At 35.9% G+C, this 21,474-nt stretch overlaps 1 protein-coding gene across 1 annotated transcript in view; it reads right to left on the bottom strand.

Moving 5' to 3' along the window:
• AHR (aryl hydrocarbon receptor) overlaps positions 1-21,474 on the bottom strand; it is a 61,673-nt gene that overhangs the window by 3,563 nt on the left and 36,636 nt on the right. The window contains exons 3-10 of the mRNA XM_059494085.1: positions 19,504-19,619; positions 15,967-16,056; positions 14,032-14,155; positions 9,749-9,879; positions 8,695-8,897; positions 7,169-7,278; positions 4,851-4,992; positions 2,808-4,077 (exon numbers count right to left, since the gene is read on the bottom strand). Coding sequence (XP_059350068.1) covers positions 2,808-4,077; positions 4,851-4,992; positions 7,169-7,278; positions 8,695-8,897; positions 9,749-9,879; positions 14,032-14,155; positions 15,967-16,056; positions 19,504-19,619 — 2,186 coding nt within the window. The remainder of the gene's footprint in view (positions 1-2,807; positions 4,078-4,850; positions 4,993-7,168; positions 7,279-8,694; positions 8,898-9,748; positions 9,880-14,031; positions 14,156-15,966; positions 16,057-19,503; positions 19,620-21,474) is intronic.

The following is a 21,474-nucleotide window of genomic DNA, read 5'->3' as shown; positions in this document are numbered from 1 at the left end:
GGCTGAAATGTTGCAGGGTGGGCTTTATGACAGTCTTCATATTGACAGTGCCAAGTAAGAGCAATGAATGGCTTTCATCGGTCTTAACATAATTGTTCATAGGATTATTTTAATCACCTAATGTAATGCTTCCTGTCATGCTGTGGACTTCATCTACAAAATACTCCATTCGGTCATGCAAAGAAAATACAACAAAGAATTTTAAACATTTCCATCATCTCTTTGGGAGTAGCTTATATCATAAGTACTCATTCCTTCAAGGTTTGTCTTTAAGAACATCTCTTATACATTCATTCATCCATTCATCTATCAAATTATGCTGGGTATTAGCTCTTTTTTCCTTCTATGCAAGCATTGAAATTTGACTAACTGTGCACGATTCTTCTAACTTTTTAACAACAAGGCTATAGCCATGTGAATTATGTTTTTAATCAAAGCTGACATACTTTTAAGAGTACACACAAGGATTGTTTCTGACAGAAGCAGGTTATTTCAATATTTTTCATTAATAAGATGATCATACTCATAAATATTTTTAAGAATTAAAAATATAGAATCTAGAACATAGATCTAACTATACAACAATAGAATCTAACTCCCATTGATTTCTCCATGAAAACACTATGGAATTAGAATAATAAGATGACCATAGTGATTACTTAGGAAGGTTTCTTCTGCTTAATAAAGGAATACTGATTCTAAACAAGCAGCCAAATGATCACAGGCCTTTCTGTTGTTCTCCATCACTGAAAGTGATTTCAGACTGCACTGGCTATGCTCCTACCACAATTACATGATAGGCAGAAAGTCAAGGCACATGAACACAACAGAACCCTCTGACTTTCTAATTCTATAGTCTTTTCATAGAGAAATCAATGGGAGTTAGAAGTCTGAAAAGATAACAGTCAAGGCTTGCATAGTCACATCTGTCTTCTCTCTGGACTCCAGCCACTGACAGGGATGTGAGTGTGCTAAACCCAGCCACCAAGGCTGCCCTGCTTTGGTTTGTCTGTGTGAATGTGGGCTCAGACAGCAGTATCCTATCTGCTTAGTCACATGAGGCTTCTGCTCATGCAGTGGTACTCAGCCCCATGGAGCACAGGAACCTAACAAGAGGGGCTGAATTTGCCTCTGAACAGCTTAAGTAAGCACAATATTTCCACAAAGTTGCCTTTGATAATTTTTCTTTACAACAAACTAAAAGTCCTATTATTATTGCAGCACAGCATTCTAGTAAATAGGAAGTAATAGACATCATTTTTTCAGAGGTGCTGTCTTAGTCATTAAACTTTGTATAGATAGATGTGAAGTAAATGCAGGGAAGAATATAAAAAAAAATTATTAAGGAAGTGTAACAACAAAATAATCTGCAAAATAAATGCATTTGAAACCAGCCATTAAAAATAAAAAAAATGGAATTGCAAATGTAATGGCTGTTCAAAACTGATGCATCGCATTAGCACAGCTTTTGTGTAAAGAGTAATGCTTTGTTATTGTAAAGACAAACTTGGATGGCCCTGGAGCTGCTCTGCAGCCCTATTAAGAAGCACTGTGAAAGACTAAACATTGAGCACAGCCAGGCAAGGCACAGCCAAGTCGTGCTCTAGTTTGCACATTGCAGTTTCTCAAAGTCACTTCATGCAATTTCAGCCTCAGGAAGAATCCATTCATCATGCTGAACTGTGCTATAATTTAGGTAAATTTCTGCAATTGCATTCTTTTCAGCAGTGAAGCAGTTTTAAAAAGGGAATGTTTCATACTTGTATAAAGCATGTAAAAATGGATATGCTCTAATTGCATTCCTCACCTTTGTCTTGCATAAGTTAAATGCCACTTTAATACTTTAATTCTGTAAATGCTTATGCATGTGCATAAGCATTTGCATGATCAGTACTTCAGAACATTAACTCATTGAGATACAACAACAAAAAATAAGAATTGTGCATCTGTACTGTAGAAGCTTAACAGAAATAAAGGGTACAACAAAAAGTACTGCAACAAAGATTATTCAGAATCAGGAACTAGCAATTGAATTTTGTTTCTAAGTTCATTTTACCAATGAAGAACAGTGATTACAACTGTAGTCTGCACTACAGCCAGGATCCTCTCTTCTATGACTTTTATTGTGCATTCTCCTTGGTGAAAAAGGACCAGATTATTTTACTGCAGCTGTAACTTTTTCTTATTTCTTCTGCAGTTAATTTAGACAGCAGCTTCAGGAACAAGCTGGCTTTCACTCATAGCAATATATAAAAACTTGATTTTGCAGTAACATTGTGTATAGGAGTGAAACAGTTCATATTTCAGGCCATTTTTATGATATTATAATCTAATGCTTTCACTAATCCTAAAATCATTGAGGAATCTGAGTAGCTAGACAATATTCACATTTCAAAACCTTTTTTTTTTTTTTGATCCTTACAACATATTTAATGAAAATGAAATGAAATAAGCAAACTCAATTCCTCTATAAAGGGTTTATTAGCAAATTCCAAGACTTGGAATTTGCTAATATATTGGCTCCTATCAGGAAAATTACTGGTATAGTACCACAGACTAGTTAATTCATTCTTGATTAATACTGCTAAACAGAGTTATCAGACTGCAGGTATACATATATATAAACTTGACCAAATGCACTTCTCTTCACTCTAATGAACAAATAAAGCAAAGACATCCACACACTGCTAAGCCATCCATGTCAAACTCAGCAATTCAGTCAAACCAACTCTGCCCCCCAGCAGTCACCCAAAACAATATAAACTCGATTCAAAGTGCAAGCAGTGCAGCAGTGCTGTTTACCATACCTTGTTCCCCAAGGCTTGTTGCTGTTGATTTGTCATCACAGGATCATACTGCATTTGATCCACGCAGCCGGGCTGTGTCTCCTGCGTGCACGGGTACATGGAAACGGCGCCTGCATAGCAGGTTTGAGGAGTCAGCATAACCGACTCAGAGTTTACCCCACACTCAAGGCTTTCAGGGACTTGCTGCAAACGACTGAGAAAATCCTCAAAGTTGGAAGAAGCAGAATAGGTCGATCCATCAAAACCTGCTGCAGGAAAATCCATTTGAGAAAAATTAGAGAGCTGTGGCATCATCGCTGTGGGTTGCTTGTAAGGAACAAAGTCTTGCCTACACTCATAAGGGGAAGTGTTAACTTCTGACTTGTAAGAGAACTCAGATGTACTGGCATGCATGCCAGGGAACATGTATTGCTGGGGCTGCTGCTGTGAGCAGCTAAGAGGCATGCCAGAGCTCCAATTTGTGAACATCCCATTGACTTGCATATGTTTCATCTTTTGACACAGCTGCTGCTGCTGCTGCTGTTGTTGCTGTTCCACAAGCTGCTTCTGGTGGTGATGAAGTTGATGTGGACCTAAGTCTTGCTGTACCATGCAACCTTCATTCTGGACCAAGGGCTGCTGCTGGTTACAGTCTGAATATAAGAAGTCAGATTTATTTAAGGAATCCTGAACATAAGTCAGGATTTCATCAGTTATGTTGATGTCCCCAATATCATCCACATCAGATAATTCAGTTTTAAAAAACTCCTCATCCTGCTGAATACACTTTAGATCTTCAAAGTCAATACCCAGATTTTTCATGATACTGTACAAATCACTGGTTTTGTTATCCTGAAAGAGTGCTGCACTGTCTTCAGGAAGTGGAACAGTACTGTCCTGGGAACACTCCATCAGCTCCCGTTTGAGAATGTTGTGATTTCCAGCAGGTAGGAGATTGTCTGTCCAGCCACCGCTAACAACACCACCCAGCTCATCCCTACTGTCTGCAAAGAAGTTCCGCTCAAAAGAAAGTTTATGTGAGGCTGGAGGGCAGAGATAAACAGACTCGTCTTGCCTTAACATGACACCTAGGAGGGAGTTTGGATCCACAGAGTCATCGTGTAGCGTTGCTTTGGCTCCTTTTCCCACTGTGCTTTTACTCTTCGGTTGAGAGGGGTCCATAAGGCTTGACATAGGGAAAGATACCTCATACAACACAGCCTCGCCCGTGGCAAACATGAAGGGCAACTTCATGTTACGCTTCCGTAGATGTTCTGCCCCTTCTTCATCTCTGAAAATAAATCAGATATGTAGCGTGGTACTGCAGTAATAAACAGTTATTCTAATCTTTTTGTCCCATGGAATTAACATAAAAAATGAACTATTCTATTTGTAGGCATTTTTCGAATTCCTACCTATTCCAGCTCAACTTGGTTGAGTTAAACCAAGAGGCAGATTATGAAATAAGGAGCTTATGACTGTAATACCACATTTACATATTACATTTGTAATTAAATCTAGACAGTATATACCATTTTCTGTGCATTATGGGCTGAAATGAAAACAAGTGGGCTTTGTTCCATGCATTAAGCTTTTCTTGGTATAGAAAGTAAATCAATACTTGAAGTATCAGTTTTTCTCCACTTTACAGACTCCTTAGCAAAAATTATTTAATCTATTTAACAAGGCTGAATTCCATATTATGCAGAGCTTTGTTCAGTACTAAAATTCAGGACTAAATTTGTTATTTGTTACTCCTTCTACACAACCGCAGTTGGATTTCTCAGGTTTTGCTCATTGGGATTGAATATAGTGCATAGAATAACTTCATGCTTAGACCTTTTTCTTTCTAAGAAATATATTTGTCTGAAGTTTTATGCAAAAGAACTATGCCACAAGTTCTGAAATACCAGAATTTCCTACATGTTTGTTAGCAAGAAAGAATTTGGGGAATTTGGAATATAAAGGGTAACAATTTAAAACCAGAAGTTCCTTTGTAAATATAAACAGCCTCAAACCACTTTTCATTTTGGAAGTGTACTACTTTATGAGCTGGTGACTTACGTAAGAGGTCTTTGCGTGGCAATGATGTAATCTGGTCTTCCATTTTTGTAGACAAGCCGTGCATTTGCCTGCACCCAGGCCCATCGATTTTCTTTGGTTAGAAGCCTAAATACAGTCATTCCACTCTCACCTGTCTTCATCACTAAAGAGTAAGCATACTGTTTACTGTCCAGCAAATAAATCATGAAAACATGCATGTCATGAAAGAAATCTCATTTATAGAAAAATTTTACAAATCTCATGTCCTCAATCGCCCAACCTGGTGTGGCACTAATGCATCCCCAGTGAATCAGGATGACTGATCACTTCAAGATGTCTAATGTACTCATAAAATAGAAGTCAAAATTGCAAGATATCTGCTGCAGATTGGCAGCATTCTATATGGGGCTTTGCCCATTATTTCTTCAATAACAGAAATTAATAAATACTAGAACATATAAATGACAAAAGCCCAAGTCTCTTCACCTTCATAAAGCAGCTATTACTTTAACATTTAGAAAACACATTACTTCTGAATGCAATCTTTTCACATTTTAACTGGTTTATGCAGAGGTACTTAAAAACCTTTTATTTCATTCCCACTACCACTAGCAATGCTTCATAAACACACTCAATTTTCACAGTACATTTCTGTATTGGGTTTGTGTGGCCAGGTTTTGGTAGTGACAGGGAGGGCTACAGGGATGGCCTCTGTAAAAAGCTGCTAGAAGCTTCCTCCATTTCCAGCAGAGCAAATCCCTAGCGGATCCAAGGTGGACAGGCTGCTGGGCAAGTCTGGGACAATTAGAAATTGTGATAATGCCCCATTATCCTGCTCTTTTGTTAGTAATCAATTAAATTAATATGCCCAGATGAAGTCTGTTCTGCCTGTAACAGTATTTGGTGAGTGATCTCTCCTGTTCCTTATCTCAATCCATGAACCCTTCATTATATTTTCTCTCCCTTGTCCAGTTGTGATGGGCTGAGATGGAGAGGCTTTGGTGGGTGCCTGGCATGCAGCCAGGGTCAACCCACTAAAGTAATTTTGGTGCCAAAACCCAGGATCATGAGGATGCTGAGATATGGAGGGTAACCAGGAGAGGTAAAAGGCAAAACAAGTACTGAACAATCTGAGAGAGTAAAATTATCATGGGGAAGTTTTGTTGCAATTGTGGTGAAGGGACAGGGGCAGATTTTGTGCAAATTTTCAAATATTGTTCTGTGTTGTGATGAAGTTATCTTGGTTTTTGTGTGGGGAGCTTTAGTTTATTTTGGTTGTTTTTTTTGTTTTAAGTGAAGGTTGTGTGATGAATGTGAATTTTAAAGGTAATTCTTAAATATGTGATTCACAGAGGCAAGGGGTGGAAGTAATACAATTGCTCAAAAACCCTGCACTTCTAGACAGAAAAACTAAATAAAATGTATTAGGAAAGTCTAAGAATATAACCAAAAATCCTTCCTACAAAACCTATTTTCTTTATTTTAATCTTAGCATAAAAAATGTAGCAAAACCAGTTTTAAGAGAAAGTTTCAAACCATTCAAGTTTCATCCCCTTCTAATCTGGAACCATCTCTTTTTCTTTATGAAAGAAACAGAACCACTGATAAGCAACAGTGACTGAGCTACACCTGAAGCAGAAAACATGTTTAAATAGGCTGAGAACAACCTGCTGAGAGGCATTATCCAATTGTCTATGAGGAGATAAGAGAAAAAAATTTGAACTTTTTAAGAGAAGTAAGTGGAAAGAAGTACCATAATATTCTGAAGATGATTCTGTAAGTTCCAAAGATAACTCTGTTATAACTAACAGCAAAAGTAAAAAACAGAGTCCCCTAAATAGTTATACATCAGATAGCTGTTATTTCCTCAACACTATACTTCTCTCCATAATTGTTACTTAAACCAGATCAAGCTGCCAAGAATCAAACCCGGAAATGTTTGGAAGCTAGGATGTTAAATCAGAGATCAATTTGTGGTAAAAATCTTACACTAGTATCAAAAGAAAATGCTTTATTTATCTTGTTAACAGGAAAGCTATCCTTGGTACTCCCCTTACCCAAAGAAAGTTTTTGAAATAGCAGAAGTTGAGTTGAGCAGAGAAGCAAGAAAGAAGAGTAAGATGTGACAGAGACTAGAATATTTATCCCAAAAGAGTCTAAAAAGGAATATTAAACATTTCTTTACTCAGTGTAAGTTTTTAGAAGGACAAGTAGAACATATGAAATGAACAGTGTTCTTTTTGTTAAAAACCTCTTTTTTTTTTCTGTAATATTGCATTCATACCAAAAAAATCCTCCATGCTTTGATTTTACAGCCTTTTTTAGGGAATGAAACTTACTTCGGATGTGATTTTCAGCACAATAGAGCATGTCAGCTGCATGAATAAACTGGTATCCTGTTCCTCTCATACACAGCTCTGCTTCAGTGTATCCCAGGACAATTTTTCCTCTGGAAGATAAAACCAAAAAATTGCAACACAGCTGATGAAGCAACTCACAGAATGAACATCAGCAAGTTAATTATGGCTAGAGTATTTCAGATGCAAACTACAGTTTGTGGCTATATCAATTGTACACGGAAGCAGAACAGCTCCAATAAAACACAGAGTCAACAAATCATAAAACTTTAACTAGTCTGCCAGGTTGCCTTCAGTGACTAGGAGTGGGTTCACAAAACCATTAGATCATAAAAAAGAGTGGATGCCTACAGCCAGACTCTCAGTTCCATACTACTGAACATATTCACTCCTAGCAGGCAGCTCCCGTTACTTCCAAAGAAAGACACTGTTTTCTTAGCCCTGCTTCTTATCATTTACCTATAGGTGCTTGTGTGCAGAATTAAATAGGGGTTTAATTTCAGTCATCTAAAATTTCTTGTCTAAATTGGAATTTTTAGTAGCTTAATGTATCTCAGAGCTACATCCCCTTTGCTATTGAGTGGTATGAGACCCCTGTGTTTGCATTAAACAAGATATGACTCAGAGGTCATGATTGACCCTGCAGCTAAAATCAGAGTACTTTACTAGAGGCCGGGGAGATGAGACACTTAACAGAATTCATGTGATCGCTGTGCGATATCTGATAAAAAGACATGGTCAAAGAGAGACTTAAACAGGATTTGAAACAAAGACATGGAGATGCAAAGACAAAAGGTAAAAAAAGGGGGAAAGTAGAGATGGGAAACAATATACATAAAAGTATTTTTTTCAAGAGAATAAAAACATCAGAGAAAAGCAGGAGGGAGAGGAGAAGGAAGGAGGCCAGAGGCTCTTATTTTGATAAAAAAAGCATCCTAATGGGCTTCTTGCTGTGTTGAAACAATATTTTGATCTAGTACTGCAGTAGTGTTTCCAAATTTTACATAGGGAAAAGAATGGTTTGGAAGTGGGTAAAATCATACTATAAAAAAGTATTTAAATTCTGTTGAAGGAAAATACATTTCCATTGTATTTTACAGGTATTTGAACTGAAGGAGAAATGTGGAATGAAATTAAACACTTGCTCTATCAGTTCTAAGACCAAATTTCAAACCAGATTTAATATGAAACTTTTCTTCTTCCCTAATTCATTAGTATGCCGTCTTTCAGTTTTTTATTTTGCATTGGTTTTGCAGGTATTTGCTTTGTTTTTCTAACAACTGAGAGTCAGAGAGCAGCATGCCATTCCAAGGAAATAGACTATGGCAAACCCATTTCTCTTTACCTGATAGCAGGGCTGGAGAGAAAAACTTCAACAGCTTCTAAACTGCCATCACTGAAACAGTTTATATAACAAAAGAGTAGCCTGCCTTATATTTCAAATACCTACCTGAAACCTATTTCATCAGCAAATTATTAGACAATTACAGAGAACAATTTACACCTACTTTGCATCACAGCCAGTGGGTGTGAAATCCAGTTTGTGTTTAGTTCTGAAGATGAAGTTTTTGGTTCGTATCTCAAGGATGGATGGTGGCTGCAGGGGAGTAGCTACTGCAAACAGTGCAAGCTGAGGAGACAAAGCAGCACCATCCTTCCCTTTCTTGTTTTGCCCATGGAGAAACTTCAATCGTCCTTGAAAATTCATAGCCTTAGGATCAGGAAAAAAGTAATTATTACATGCTGGAGGTATTTAAAAGCAAGATATTTTTGTTATGATGTAAATATGTATTTTTCATTTTTTTAAGATCCATCAGATTCATTCATCCATTTTATAGGATGGCATACATAAAAGTCAGCTAACAAGTACAGAACACTGTTGTTAGACCCCTGACCATGTCACTTCAATATCTACTAATAAAGATACTGAAAAGTTAATTAATGGGAAGACTATTCTGTAAAAAAACCGAAAAAAAATAAACATATAGTATCACATATCAACAGGGGCTTCTAATATTCTAATGAACATACATGCATATAATTATATCATTATTTCTCTTGCAAATTTGTATGTTCAATTTTGCAATTCTAAAGAATTCTATTTTATAAGATACGACATAGGGGGTGATAAACCCTTACTTGTTTTAAAATATAAATAATTTACTAACAAAAAAATGCATTAAAAAGAGCAAGCACAAACTTTTCCAAATAAGGAAAAACTATGGTCCTCTTAATTATCATAATTTATTGCAACTCAAGATACTCAACTTGCTACAAGAAAATACTCCTGTGATGCATTTTAATCACACAGCATTTTACAAAAGCAGTTGCTTATTTGCATTTAATTGGGGAAACTTGGCCATGAGAGAGAACTTGCACCTGGTTGTGACAACAGTCTTGAAAGGGGAGACATTCACTTCACTAACTGAAACACTGTGGTTCAAGCAGCCCAGATAGCTTTGGAGACTTACAAATAAACTAAGTTGCTGCACCTCTTGTTAAGAGGTGCAGATTTCCAACTTTTAAGCATATGTGGAGGTTTTTATGGAACTCCATACTCACCAGGAATCCAGATGAATTATCCAGGAGGCATCGTAACCTGCAGATGAAATTCCTTTCCATAAAGGAAGAATTCTCTGGAGGAAGTTGGTCTGGGTTATAATAGGTTGCTGGCTGTGAAAAGCCATTATCTCCTGCAGGAAAGGATTATTTATAAGGATTATTTTTAGAAGAACACCTAGAGAAGGCTATCCATAACAAACGATCTTCCTTCTCATAAACAATGCGTTAGGTCGTGACCTGAGCAAGAACAATGTAAACTGGAAACATCCTCAGAACCTATTATTATTGTAACACTGAGGTTAAACACCAATTCTTCGGATGGGATTATGTTTTACAGGCTATGGGATTTGAAAACTGAATGTAATTTCAGGTTTTGGGGTTTTTTTTTACATTGGGGCTTTTGTTTGTTTGGGTTTTTAATTCATTCATTATTTTATCCACAGCCTAGATTCTGGATCAGTCGCAAAGAGCAGAGTTCTCAGCAGAGAACACACCAGTGTTTCTACAATGGTAGGATCTCCAAAAAGGCACAGCAACTGCAGGAACTGAGTATTCAAAAACTCAGTATCAAACTGTGAAACTTACTTTCCAGACAGCGAGGTGAAAGCAGAAGTAATAAATAAAAATCAGCAACTTTAGGAAAATGAGCCTACTAAATAGTGAAAATATTTCTGCGTTCTGTTGATCAAAACACCATAGTTTCAACTGCAAAACACAAGTATTCCAGGTGTACCTCTCCAGGTACACCTGGAATACTTGTGTTTTGCAGTTGTTTGTTTTACAAAATACTCAAAACCATGATTGTAAACTAGGATACCAACATGGTATCCTTCCACCTTGTCAGGACAAGCATTTGCTGCTAAGTGGTATTTACAAAACAGACTTAAACATTTGGAATATAAAGTAAAAACAGAAGGTAAATCAATAAACCTCTGATAAAATACATATGTACTACATGAGACTACATATACAGAGATACCAGAGCATGACTACTCACAGCAAATTTAGCAAAGCAATCTTGTTTGCAATACATATAAAAAAACAGTCATACCCTAGGAATTCATACATGCAGAAAATTGAGAAAAATCCAGCTTAAAAAGACATTTTATAATAAAATAATCTTTAATTAAAAAAAAAATACTCCATGTACTCTTAGAGACCGGATTATCAAGTATGGACAAAAATAATACTACAGATTTTAACAACCCATATTGACTTTCCAGACATGGAGATGAGGACAGGGAGAGCATGTCACTTAATAACACACCACATTATATTTTCTGGAATATAATTCTGTCTCATGAACAGCTGGAAAAACTTACAGATAGGCTCAGAGGTTAGTACACTAGCAAAACAAACCCAAAGGTAAACAAATCATTACCAAAAGCCAGTTCTATTTAATCTCCTATGAATTCAAGGGACTGAATTGGAGCCAAATGAAATTGCTGATATCTTACCAATAGGCCTTCCAACCTAAGGCCATCTAAATCCTACAAGTATGCTGAGTTATCTAGCTTTTCAGATAAAATGAGGAGATATCTTTTTTTTTTTTTCTTAAAAGAACTGCTATGCAAGGTCAATTTTTGCGGAATAAACTTCAAGGTATGGAGAAAAAGAAACCTTTTTCTGTCCTAGATGGTAGTGTGATGAAAAGGGATAATCTGAAATTACAGCCATGTAAAGAACTGTATTGGCCAGTCACCATTATGAGCAGATCCCACAGGCAGATAAACTCAGGTACTTGTAGTCCAAGACAGTAACCATATAACTTTGAAATTAAAAAATAAGAAATTCCCACACCTGTCATATGGACAGTTCTCAACAGACAAAGCAAACTTCCTTACTTGCTACAGCTGCAGTTTTTTTATTATTATAAATTGCTTAACTGACAGTGAGAATTTTCAACACTTCTGAGATGGTCCTTCTCTAGGAAGCTCTCTGAAGAAGCACTGATTAGGAAGAAAGAGCATCAAGGAAACAGTATGCAAATCCTACATAATATTTCAAAGATGCCAACCCTGACTGGGTGTAGATGTAGTATCCAATAAGCAGTGCCAGGGTTTCTGCTGGCATCCTCAGCACTGTTAGGTGTGTCCTTCAGCCTTTCTGCCACAGGAGAATCTCAGTGTTATTCTTTGGGTAAGTATAGAGCTGAAATTTGAAGGTTCAGCAAATCCAGCTGGATGCTGTGGGGTTTGTCTAGTTCCACAGTAAAATGCACAGTTCTCAGGAGTGAGCAAAGCTGTTGTGAAAGAAGTGGCTCCCAACAGGAAGGGGAACAGAACTCAAAACAGGAGGCAGTGGGCTTCAAAACTGAGCCTCCTACACTTGTGAAAGCAACCCTGCTGCACTTTTCCAGGCAGACAGAAGGCAGGAAGGTTTTACTGCCAGGATCTTGAAGTGACTCACTGTAAGAAGCCAAAGAATCTTACAGAGCACCTACAATCCCTAGAGCATAACTACCAGTTAACACTACAGAAGCCATATCCCTCACAAAGCTCCCACTAGATCTCATCAGTTCCATGGAGCAATGTGCAGAACATGCAGTGCATTAAGTGCTTGCCTTTAAACTCAAGACCATGTGGTTGCAAAACACACCAAGTTCAAAAGATAATCCAGACTTAATGCCCCAAAGCAGATATTTGGGACTGAAAAAATCAGAATTTTGCAAACTTCTCTGGGAACAAGTCAAGGACCAGGAGGCATGTCTGGGTAAACCAGTGGTCTAGGAGCATACCAGAGTACTGAGTGAGAAATAACTAGCCCGGGCTAACTGAAGCAGAATCAGTTCCCAGACTCAGGATGGAATCTGTGCCTGAGTCTGAGATATCTATAAATATCTATATAATGCCAGTTGAATGTATTAAAAAAGAAATTGATTGAATTAGCAAAAATGGAGGGGATCCTTATGGTCATAGCATTATCCTTTGCTATAATTCTGAATTCAGTTTAAAATCCTCAACATCCAAACATTTTATGCCACTTGAGGCTCAAAAGTCATCATTGAATCATAGAATGGTTTGGGATAGAAGAGACCTTGGAGATCACCTAATTCCAACCCCCCTGCCATGGACAGGGACACTTTTAGCTAGACCAGGTTGCTCAAAGACCCATCCACCCAGTCCTTGGATGCTTCCAGGAATGGGGCACAGTTAGCAGCTTTTAGCAACCTAGAAACACTACATACAAAACAAAAAATTGTTTGTAATCCTGCTCAGCACATCCTAATGTTCAGTCAAATCTGAGGCCAATTCAACCTGGTGTCATTCTTTTCAAATAACTTTTTCTAAATTCATAGGCACTTGCTTAAGGTCCATAGAACATAATTTCATTCTGAAGTAAGCAGGATGAAAATTTGGTTTCTGAGAACTGCACTCTTTGCTGTACTGAACTCTGCTATTACCTAGCTGTGCAGCAGACCTGTGGAGATTGATCTAGAGATGATGGAACAACGTTGACTGCTAAATGAAAAACTGAAATATACTGAGGTGTGTTACAAACACAGTAATCTTTCTGTACTAAATCATGGCATTTCCATACTCTTTTTTTCAATTATTTAAAGATTTATTTTAAAAAACGGACTTTTTATGGATTAATAAATGCCCTATAATCATGTCACAGTAACAGAAGATTTTACCTATGTGTTTAAACAACTGTTGTGCAAAGGGAGCATTAAAATGGAGCAGTTGTCTCAATGGCTTTGTTGTCACTGTGATGCAGGCACATGCTTCCTGGATTACACATTACCTGCACCTACACATCTTTGCTCTGACACACATGCAATATGTTTCACCTTAGCTGTTTCTCAATATAGCAGCTCCCTTAAGCATCAGCCAGTAACATGTGACAACTCTGCTCTAACATGCACACTTCTTGATCTTAAAGGCTCATCTATTTCATTTTTTTATTTCTCTTCCCCTTTTATCTCCAAGAGAAGTGCTGCTCTATGTGGCAATGAATGCACTATTCCCTATAGTAACACTGTAATTAGAATATCCTTGGACTGATCAATCTAAGAAACATTGTCACTTATACTCCAAATTAAAGTCTTCCAATTTAAACTATAATTAGTACTTTAATGCTATGAATAACAGTGCATATTTAAAGTGCAAAAAATAGTAATTTTCACTGTTGACTAAATGCGCCCATAAAATTAAAATAAATTTGAAAGATGCTATTTCTTCCGTTATTAATCGAAAATTATCTTTTTTTTTAATAACAAATTTAAAAAGCTCAAAAGCAAACAACTAATCTGACAGGCAAACAATAAAATCTGTTCTCACCTTGTACACTTGGTCCAGAATCTCCTGACTGGGCAGGATTTAATGCCCAATGTAGCTGTCGTTGAAACTCAGGTCGGTCTTCTGTGTGAATCAATTCAAATACACTCTGGTGTATAATATCTGACTGTGAACAAAAGGACAAAGGTGAGAGAGAACAACAATAAGAAAATTATATCACAATATGGTACAAGTTGTCTCATTGACAACACTGTTATGGATACAGCAAAATCCATTTTTCTCAGGGATAAATACATACAACCACATGAAGGTGGCAAAGCTTCATGAAACAATTTATAGCAGCACAGAGAACAGCTCAATTACACACATGACTATAAGCATGGGAAACAATAATAAAAAATATTGCCTTAGAAAAAGAAGTTCCATTATGTCAACTATTTCTTTACCTGCTTCTACCTAAGAAGGCCTGGAAATCCTATGCTTAGGTTGTGCTTAAGTTATTTAACTTCATATACTGGTAAATAAAATATTTACCACGTAGTATTTGACTTGACCCACTATAGGTGCTACAGGAATACAAAAGGAGCTAAAGGCCCTGAACCAAACTCCCAAAACTAAGCCAAGCAGATTATAAACAGTGAATTTGCCTGAAAGCTTTGTCCCTTCTTAAGGATGCGTTCAAACATGTAATTATAAAGCCCTTATTCCAATACCAATTGTGTGGTTAGGAATATGATCTAAATGGCAAAGGCTCAAGAGCAAGGATTAGTGCTTAAAGGAATTTAAGGAGAAAAAAACCCATCCAAAATAGTCAAGAAAAGACTCAGTTGACTGACAAGAGTTAAGATCCGGTTTCTTGGCAAGTTTCAAAAACTCAACCATTATATAAGCAGAAAATACTTAAATAAAACATAGATCTAATGTAATTGAGATGAACTGGCAGAAGCAGAAGCCTAGGTCAAATTTTGCTATGACAAATTTCATAAAACAATCAGTATTTTCCAGAATAAATTGCCAGAAATGCTAATTTTTGTAACTTTAAGACTTTACTTCTATATCATGCACTTGATTTACTAGCATTACCTCATGAATGTTACGACCAATTTGTTTTCCAAGCTTTTTTCTTTTTTTTATTCCCCAGCACTGAAGTAATATGTAAACCCAGGAATAAAAATGGGGTTTTTTGAAATATTTTCTTTTACACAAACTTTCCCCAATCTCTTATCAGTTACGTGAAATTGAGGACCAAGCAAGGTTTCTTGCTAGGTTTAGACAGCAGCTGAATCTATCAATATGCAGTATTCATGGATATACTTGGAGAACTATAACTACCATCTTCATTCTATCATCTTCACATAAAGTAATCCCAGGAGTTTTCTAACAAAGGCAGAATTTGCCTGCTATGCCTGTCTTTAGTACTTTGGCACCTGGTTTTCAAGCCCAGTGAAGTTGGCCATATGTAATCTGCACCATAAATAGTAAAAAACAAATGCTTATCTTGAAATTAATAATTGAATAAATAAACATGAGCAAGAGAACAAATTCCAAAAATACCAAAATCTGTCACTTGATATTTATAAATCTCAAGGCATATGGAAATAATTTTTCATGAAAGGATTCTATTAAAATAATTACCTTCCCATTGAATTATGTCTCACTCAGCATCATAAACTGGGTAACACCACAGTATAAATTTCAAACAGTTGTTCCAGTAAAGAATAATTAAGTGTGAAAATTTCCTATCTTGCCTAACTCAACTTTGGAAATTATATTCCTGTTGTGCTTGGCCTGACATCCTGGCTATGGAAGCGGATAGAAAATGTGGTTTCAGAAAATATGGTTTAAAAGTAATTCAACCTAAAGTACCTAACTGAGAGTTTTATTACAAAAAAATTTTAAGGCCCTAAATATGAACACTGATGTTCCCTGAAATTAGGCAAAACTTTTGAAAAAAATAGAAGAAAAACATAAACTTACTTGTTGGAATCCCAAGTAGTCTTGGATAGTGGAAGAGACGTAAAACACCAGAGCATCTGCTGTAACGACTAACACAAATCCATTTAATGCCTGGGGAAGAAACACAGCAATCTGTCAGCTTCAGAGATAAAATTCCAGACAATTATTGTGTCTCTAGGTCTACCAATAAAATGTGAAGCATGCAAAAGCACATCATTATCTGACAGCACAAACAGGATTCCTCATTGCATCTCTCTATAGCGTAAGTGTTAAAATGAAGAAAACTGGATCTAACAAAAAAACCCCAAACTTTATTTAAAATTCAGTGGAGAAGATAATCCGTGTTGATGACTTTTCAATACCCTTGATTGAAGAAAACAAGGGACATATATGAAGAACTATAAGTTTATCTAACATCAACCACATTTCACAATGTTTGTGTGCCTCAAGGCTTGGATACCCCCAGTGCCCACAGCACAAACGAGAGCCATGTCACAAACCCAGTCCCAAAATCCATTCTATTCATAGTGCAGACAGGCCACTGAGGACAGGAAATCAAGCTATCAAGATCCCCTATATAGTCCAAGAAAACATTTTATAGTTTACTTAAAATAGAAAACCTCTGCAAAAGCAGACTGTTGCAAGTAAACAATGTTTTTGAAGAGATTTCCCCCTCGGTGGAGCAGCAGACCAGGCGGCTCCACACTCAAAGTCACGCAAAGGGCATTTATCTGCACTCCAATCAATAGGGTCCATGGCAATTGTTGTGATAGCAAACAGTACATTTGTGACTTGGCAGCTCATCTGAAGGGTGCCGATTCACTTCTATGGATCTCAGTCAAGATTTAACAAAAGGCAGTCTCTAGGGGCTGGTTTCAGTATATTGTGCCACTTAATTTCCTCAGCTGCATTCAAAGGCAAATTTGGCCAGCATACTCAACACTATTTTTTTTAAAAAACCTCTTTATTTATGCAGAATTTTTGTACTTAGAAAATGCAAAGTAGGTGAAGGATATCATATATCCTACTGCAACAAAGTAATAATATATAAATGAAATATCTTGTTAAATGACTGGTCTTTAAATGCTGTGAACCACTCCAATTTTATGTGTAGATATTATTTATTCTGCTCTCATAAACAATTGTTAGCTCAACAAAAACTCCTTATAAGTTTAGTAAATTTTACACGAATAAAGAATGAGATAAAAAATCAAAAATAATCTGGAATGAAACAGCATGGCCAATCCAAGAAATGTTGAGTGGCTACACAGAATCCTTGGTTTTGATGAAGCTCACAGTAATTCCATGGTTGCAGGATGCCGCAGTGGCAGGTGTCCTCTGCTGACCTGTTCTGCAGGGCATTTCACCTCAGCTGCTTGACACAAAACATCTGCAAGCTGCACAGCATCTAACTTTGTCTCAAATGTTAAAACGGTTATTCTGGTCCGTTTCATACAGAGCTACCTACACTTTCTGTGCCTGGAATTCAATCATATTTTGCACTGGCCCTGGTACACAGGTCATCTCGAACCAGGATTGTTACTAAGATAGCAATAAGCATTATTTAAGCCAAAAATTCTGTAAAATGCATATATCTGGATAGACCAATAAGTGGGAGAAGAGTTCTGATGGAGATTTTTGCAATATGCAATCCAAAAATAATTATCTGAAAAGACATAATGAAATTTCGCAGTGAGTTCATTATTCTGGAGAACTGAAGAGGATATTTGTGCCTCTAAAAATACTCTCAATGCTCCTAATAAAGAGGTAATTACAAAATTGTTCATTACTTTTGAGAATTAAGTTTTTAAAATTTCTTAAAGGTCATAATTTTTCTTTCACTTTTTTTAAATAAACTTGTTTGGGCTGTAATGGATTTTGTATTTAAAATAAGAATTTGAAATAATTTAAATAATTTTAAAGGAAATTTAGCTTGCTTTTAAGAAAGACAGATTTATGTATTTGATCTTTGTTTCCACAATATATTGAATTGGTAAGACAGTTTCTATGTTGGAAATTAAAGACAATTTTCTGTTTGTTAAGAAGCAAGCAAGAACAACTGATGAACAAACAAAAGCAAATACAAACGATAGGGTGTTTATTCATATCACCTTGAAAAAACCAAAAAAGTAGGGAGATAATAAAAGGAAAACATTCATCATCAGTTATCATTTATTCACCTGTGTAACGCAAAACACTTCTGAGCATAAGTGGAAGGGAAGGACTTTGCCAATATTTACAACTTACTGCTTCCACTATCTTCTGGAAAATTCCCAATTTCATCACACTCATGACTTGTTACATAACCTAATAAAACTCTATCTACATATTCATTCTCATAAATTTTTTCACATATATAAAATATTCACAAAACAAATTCATTTAAGAAATTCGGTTCATTTACTTCCCAAGAGGGGCAGAATTTTCAGTAATAACCATATCACCCACTTAATTTTCATACTGGAAAAGAGTTTCCTCATATCACTTCCAGTCAGAAGTCATAATCCCCCCCCCCCCCCACTATTTAGATTAAATAGATGTCTCCAATATAAACCATATATTTCAGCTTTTTAGGTTTTTTATGTTTAAAAAGAAACTGGTCACTGGCAGTAACTCCACAACAGTTCTTTGTCATACTCTATTAAGGCTAGAAATAAATGTCCTAGTTTTTTAAGTTGGTTAGGAAAAAAATTCAATTAGCAGCAACTTAAAATAATTGTTTTGTGGGATTCTAAGAACCTGTTTTCATTTTTGGTCTTTGTACACTGAAATTCATTTTGTTTGAAGGAAACAATTGGCTATGACTGAACAATTTTTCACTTCTGGTAGATACATCAGTGAGGAACCTGTGTAGAAGACAGACTAACAACACATTTCAAATGGAGCTGCAGGTCTCCATAAAATCCATTCTGTGAAACTAGTTAGAACATAGTAATACCTATATTTGTAATTTTTTGAGTTTAATCTGGACTTGGTAGTATAGAATTATCCATAAGCTTTGACACTCCAGGATATTAAAACAGGCTAGACAATTAAAAGAAAAAACTACAGTTTTTAAATAAATATTTTCAATTAGTTCATATAAAAGCTATTCAAAGCATTTTAAAATTTGTCCTGAATCTACACTCTGTATGCTGAGTTCTTTCAAACCACTGAGAAAGCAAGAACTTTTGGCAAGCCCAAGGTCTTTGAAGTTAAAAATTGTTTCTTTCAGACAATTAGTCACCAAATTTACAGTAAATCAGTAACTTATCTGTCCCTTATAAAAACTGTTCCTTTATATTAATATCTTTATTAACAACAGATGCAAAGAGATGGGAAACCCCCCAATAAACTACTTAGAAACACTGAAGAGGAGCCCATATTCTAACACACACTCTAAAAGTCTCTGCTACCAAAAAAAAAAGCAAGATAATATTACCCTAAAGAAAATGAGGAAAGAATTTCACAATAAGAAAACTTCTTCTATCTTATCACTGAGTATCTAGTATGCTAAATACAGGTGTTTGGTTTTATAAAATTTAAATCTTTGAAAAATATGTCTATTGCAAAACATACCTGCAAGAGGAGTTCTCCTTCCAGGATCTGCATCCCTTCTCCACACTTTCCTGTTCTAGAGGTTTCCTGAATGCCATTTCTTTCTGGTCTGGTAGAGCTAGATGATTTCAATGCAACTAGAACAAAGAAAATTAAAAAAATTGAGTGATCTTTGAAAGGCTCTATAGAAATTTAGGTAATGATCTGCTATTTTGTGTAAGAAAAAAATGGATTTAAATATATGCATTTTTATAAATTATAAATACAATCTAATGAAAGATTTTTGTTTCCATATCAAACTTTTTCCTTACCTTAAGAGTGAGCCCTCCAATTTTGTCATCTTTCTCTTTTCTATATATAATACTTTCACAACAAAATCATTATTCTTACAAATCAACCCAAGCGTCATAATTTTATACCTTTTCTCCTCCTTGTCTTTCTCTTTACTATAAGACTCACTTCTAGTTTGTCACTCTTGTGATAAATAAAGGACATTTTTGTTTTCATAGACCATCCTCCCATGACGGTAACAACTCTGTGTTAAGGTAGGGAAATCTTATCCCACCTAATTTCAGACATCAAACTATGGTTCATCAGACAGGTAAAGCCTGCTCTAGACCTAAGGCTCTCTTCAGGGTAAGGAACCAAAGAAACATGAACCCTAAATTCATGGCACATAGTAAAAAATCCCAACAAAACAAAGAAAGGTATTTAAAACAAAAAGATGTGGGTATTTTCTGTCATAGTTAAATTTCAACCTTTTAAACAACTCTTTCCAACTGCAGATAAAATACTATAACAATGAATCATCATTATTCAGATCACAAATATATCTAATTGAAAGAAAAAAATACCCAATGACTAAGAAATGAAGAATCAGATCATATTGCTGTGAAGTTTCCAAAAGACATTCCCATCTCTGCATCCTTCTAATAAAAAGGATTCTGTCAAATAAAGCTACATATTCAAAGATCATCCATAACTCAGAATTTCCCTACTCTTCAATGCTCCAAAAGAGAGGAGGAAAAGAAAGAAGTCTTCAAATTAGTCTGAGTGGGTCTGCAGTGTCTAAACAGCTTCAAATTACTTGAGCAATTGTACCTTAAACCTTTACCATAAAATCAAAGGCCACCACCTCCCAGCCCCAGAATGCCTGTGATGCAAAGCAAAGGGAAATTTATAATAGAATAAAACTTATAGAAACAACCACACTTCTGTAAAATACAAGTTTCTCACAATGATGGGATATTCAGCCTAAATTTCAAATTATTTTTGAATCTGCCGAAAACCTTCATTTTTCCATTGTTCAGAACTTTATTCAAGAATCCTGAAGAACTTCTGTTCACTCACTTTTAAATTACATTAAATTATATTTTACCCTATATATATTGCCTGAAAGATAAATGATGCCTTTCCCGTTTTTTGAAGCTATCATGGTAGCTAAGAACTTTCAAGCCAGATAGTTTTCATTAAAATATACCTCAAAGGCACCACAGAGGAAAAATGTGCTTTAAAGAGACATTAACTGATTAATCATATTAGAAGGTATCTAAAGGTTTGCTTTGAAATGAAAACCCTAATGCTGTTTTTCCTACAAGGTAGTCAAAATGTCCTGCAACAGGCCACAGGGAGGTATAGTCACAGCAAATTCATGTGAATACATTACAAAGCCAATTTTTTTTCTAGCACTATTGCAAAAGTATATATATAGAATATTCACTAAACATCCCTGAAGCCAACAAGCAGTAGAAGAAAACGTTTCAAAATGTATCTTATATGATTATTGAACAAGTCCAAATTCAGCTGTGAAAGCTGCAAGTAAAGATGCCTAATCACCCTTGCCATTCTTCAAAATACTATATGTAATTAAATACAAGTGAGTTTTTTCTTTTATAATGTCTAATAGGGTTAAATACTGTCTGAGAGATAAAATCTGTCAGGGTTCCTGACTCAAACATAGCCAATGCATTGGTGGCTATATTCCTCCTAACT

The sequence above is a fragment of the Ammospiza nelsoni genome, chromosome 1 (assembly GCF_027579445.1).
Source record: "Ammospiza nelsoni isolate bAmmNel1 chromosome 1, bAmmNel1.pri, whole genome shotgun sequence".
NCBI classification, from domain to species: Eukaryota; Metazoa; Chordata; class Aves; order Passeriformes; family Passerellidae; genus Ammospiza; species Ammospiza nelsoni.
This window is presented reverse-complemented; position numbering and strand designations above follow the sequence as displayed.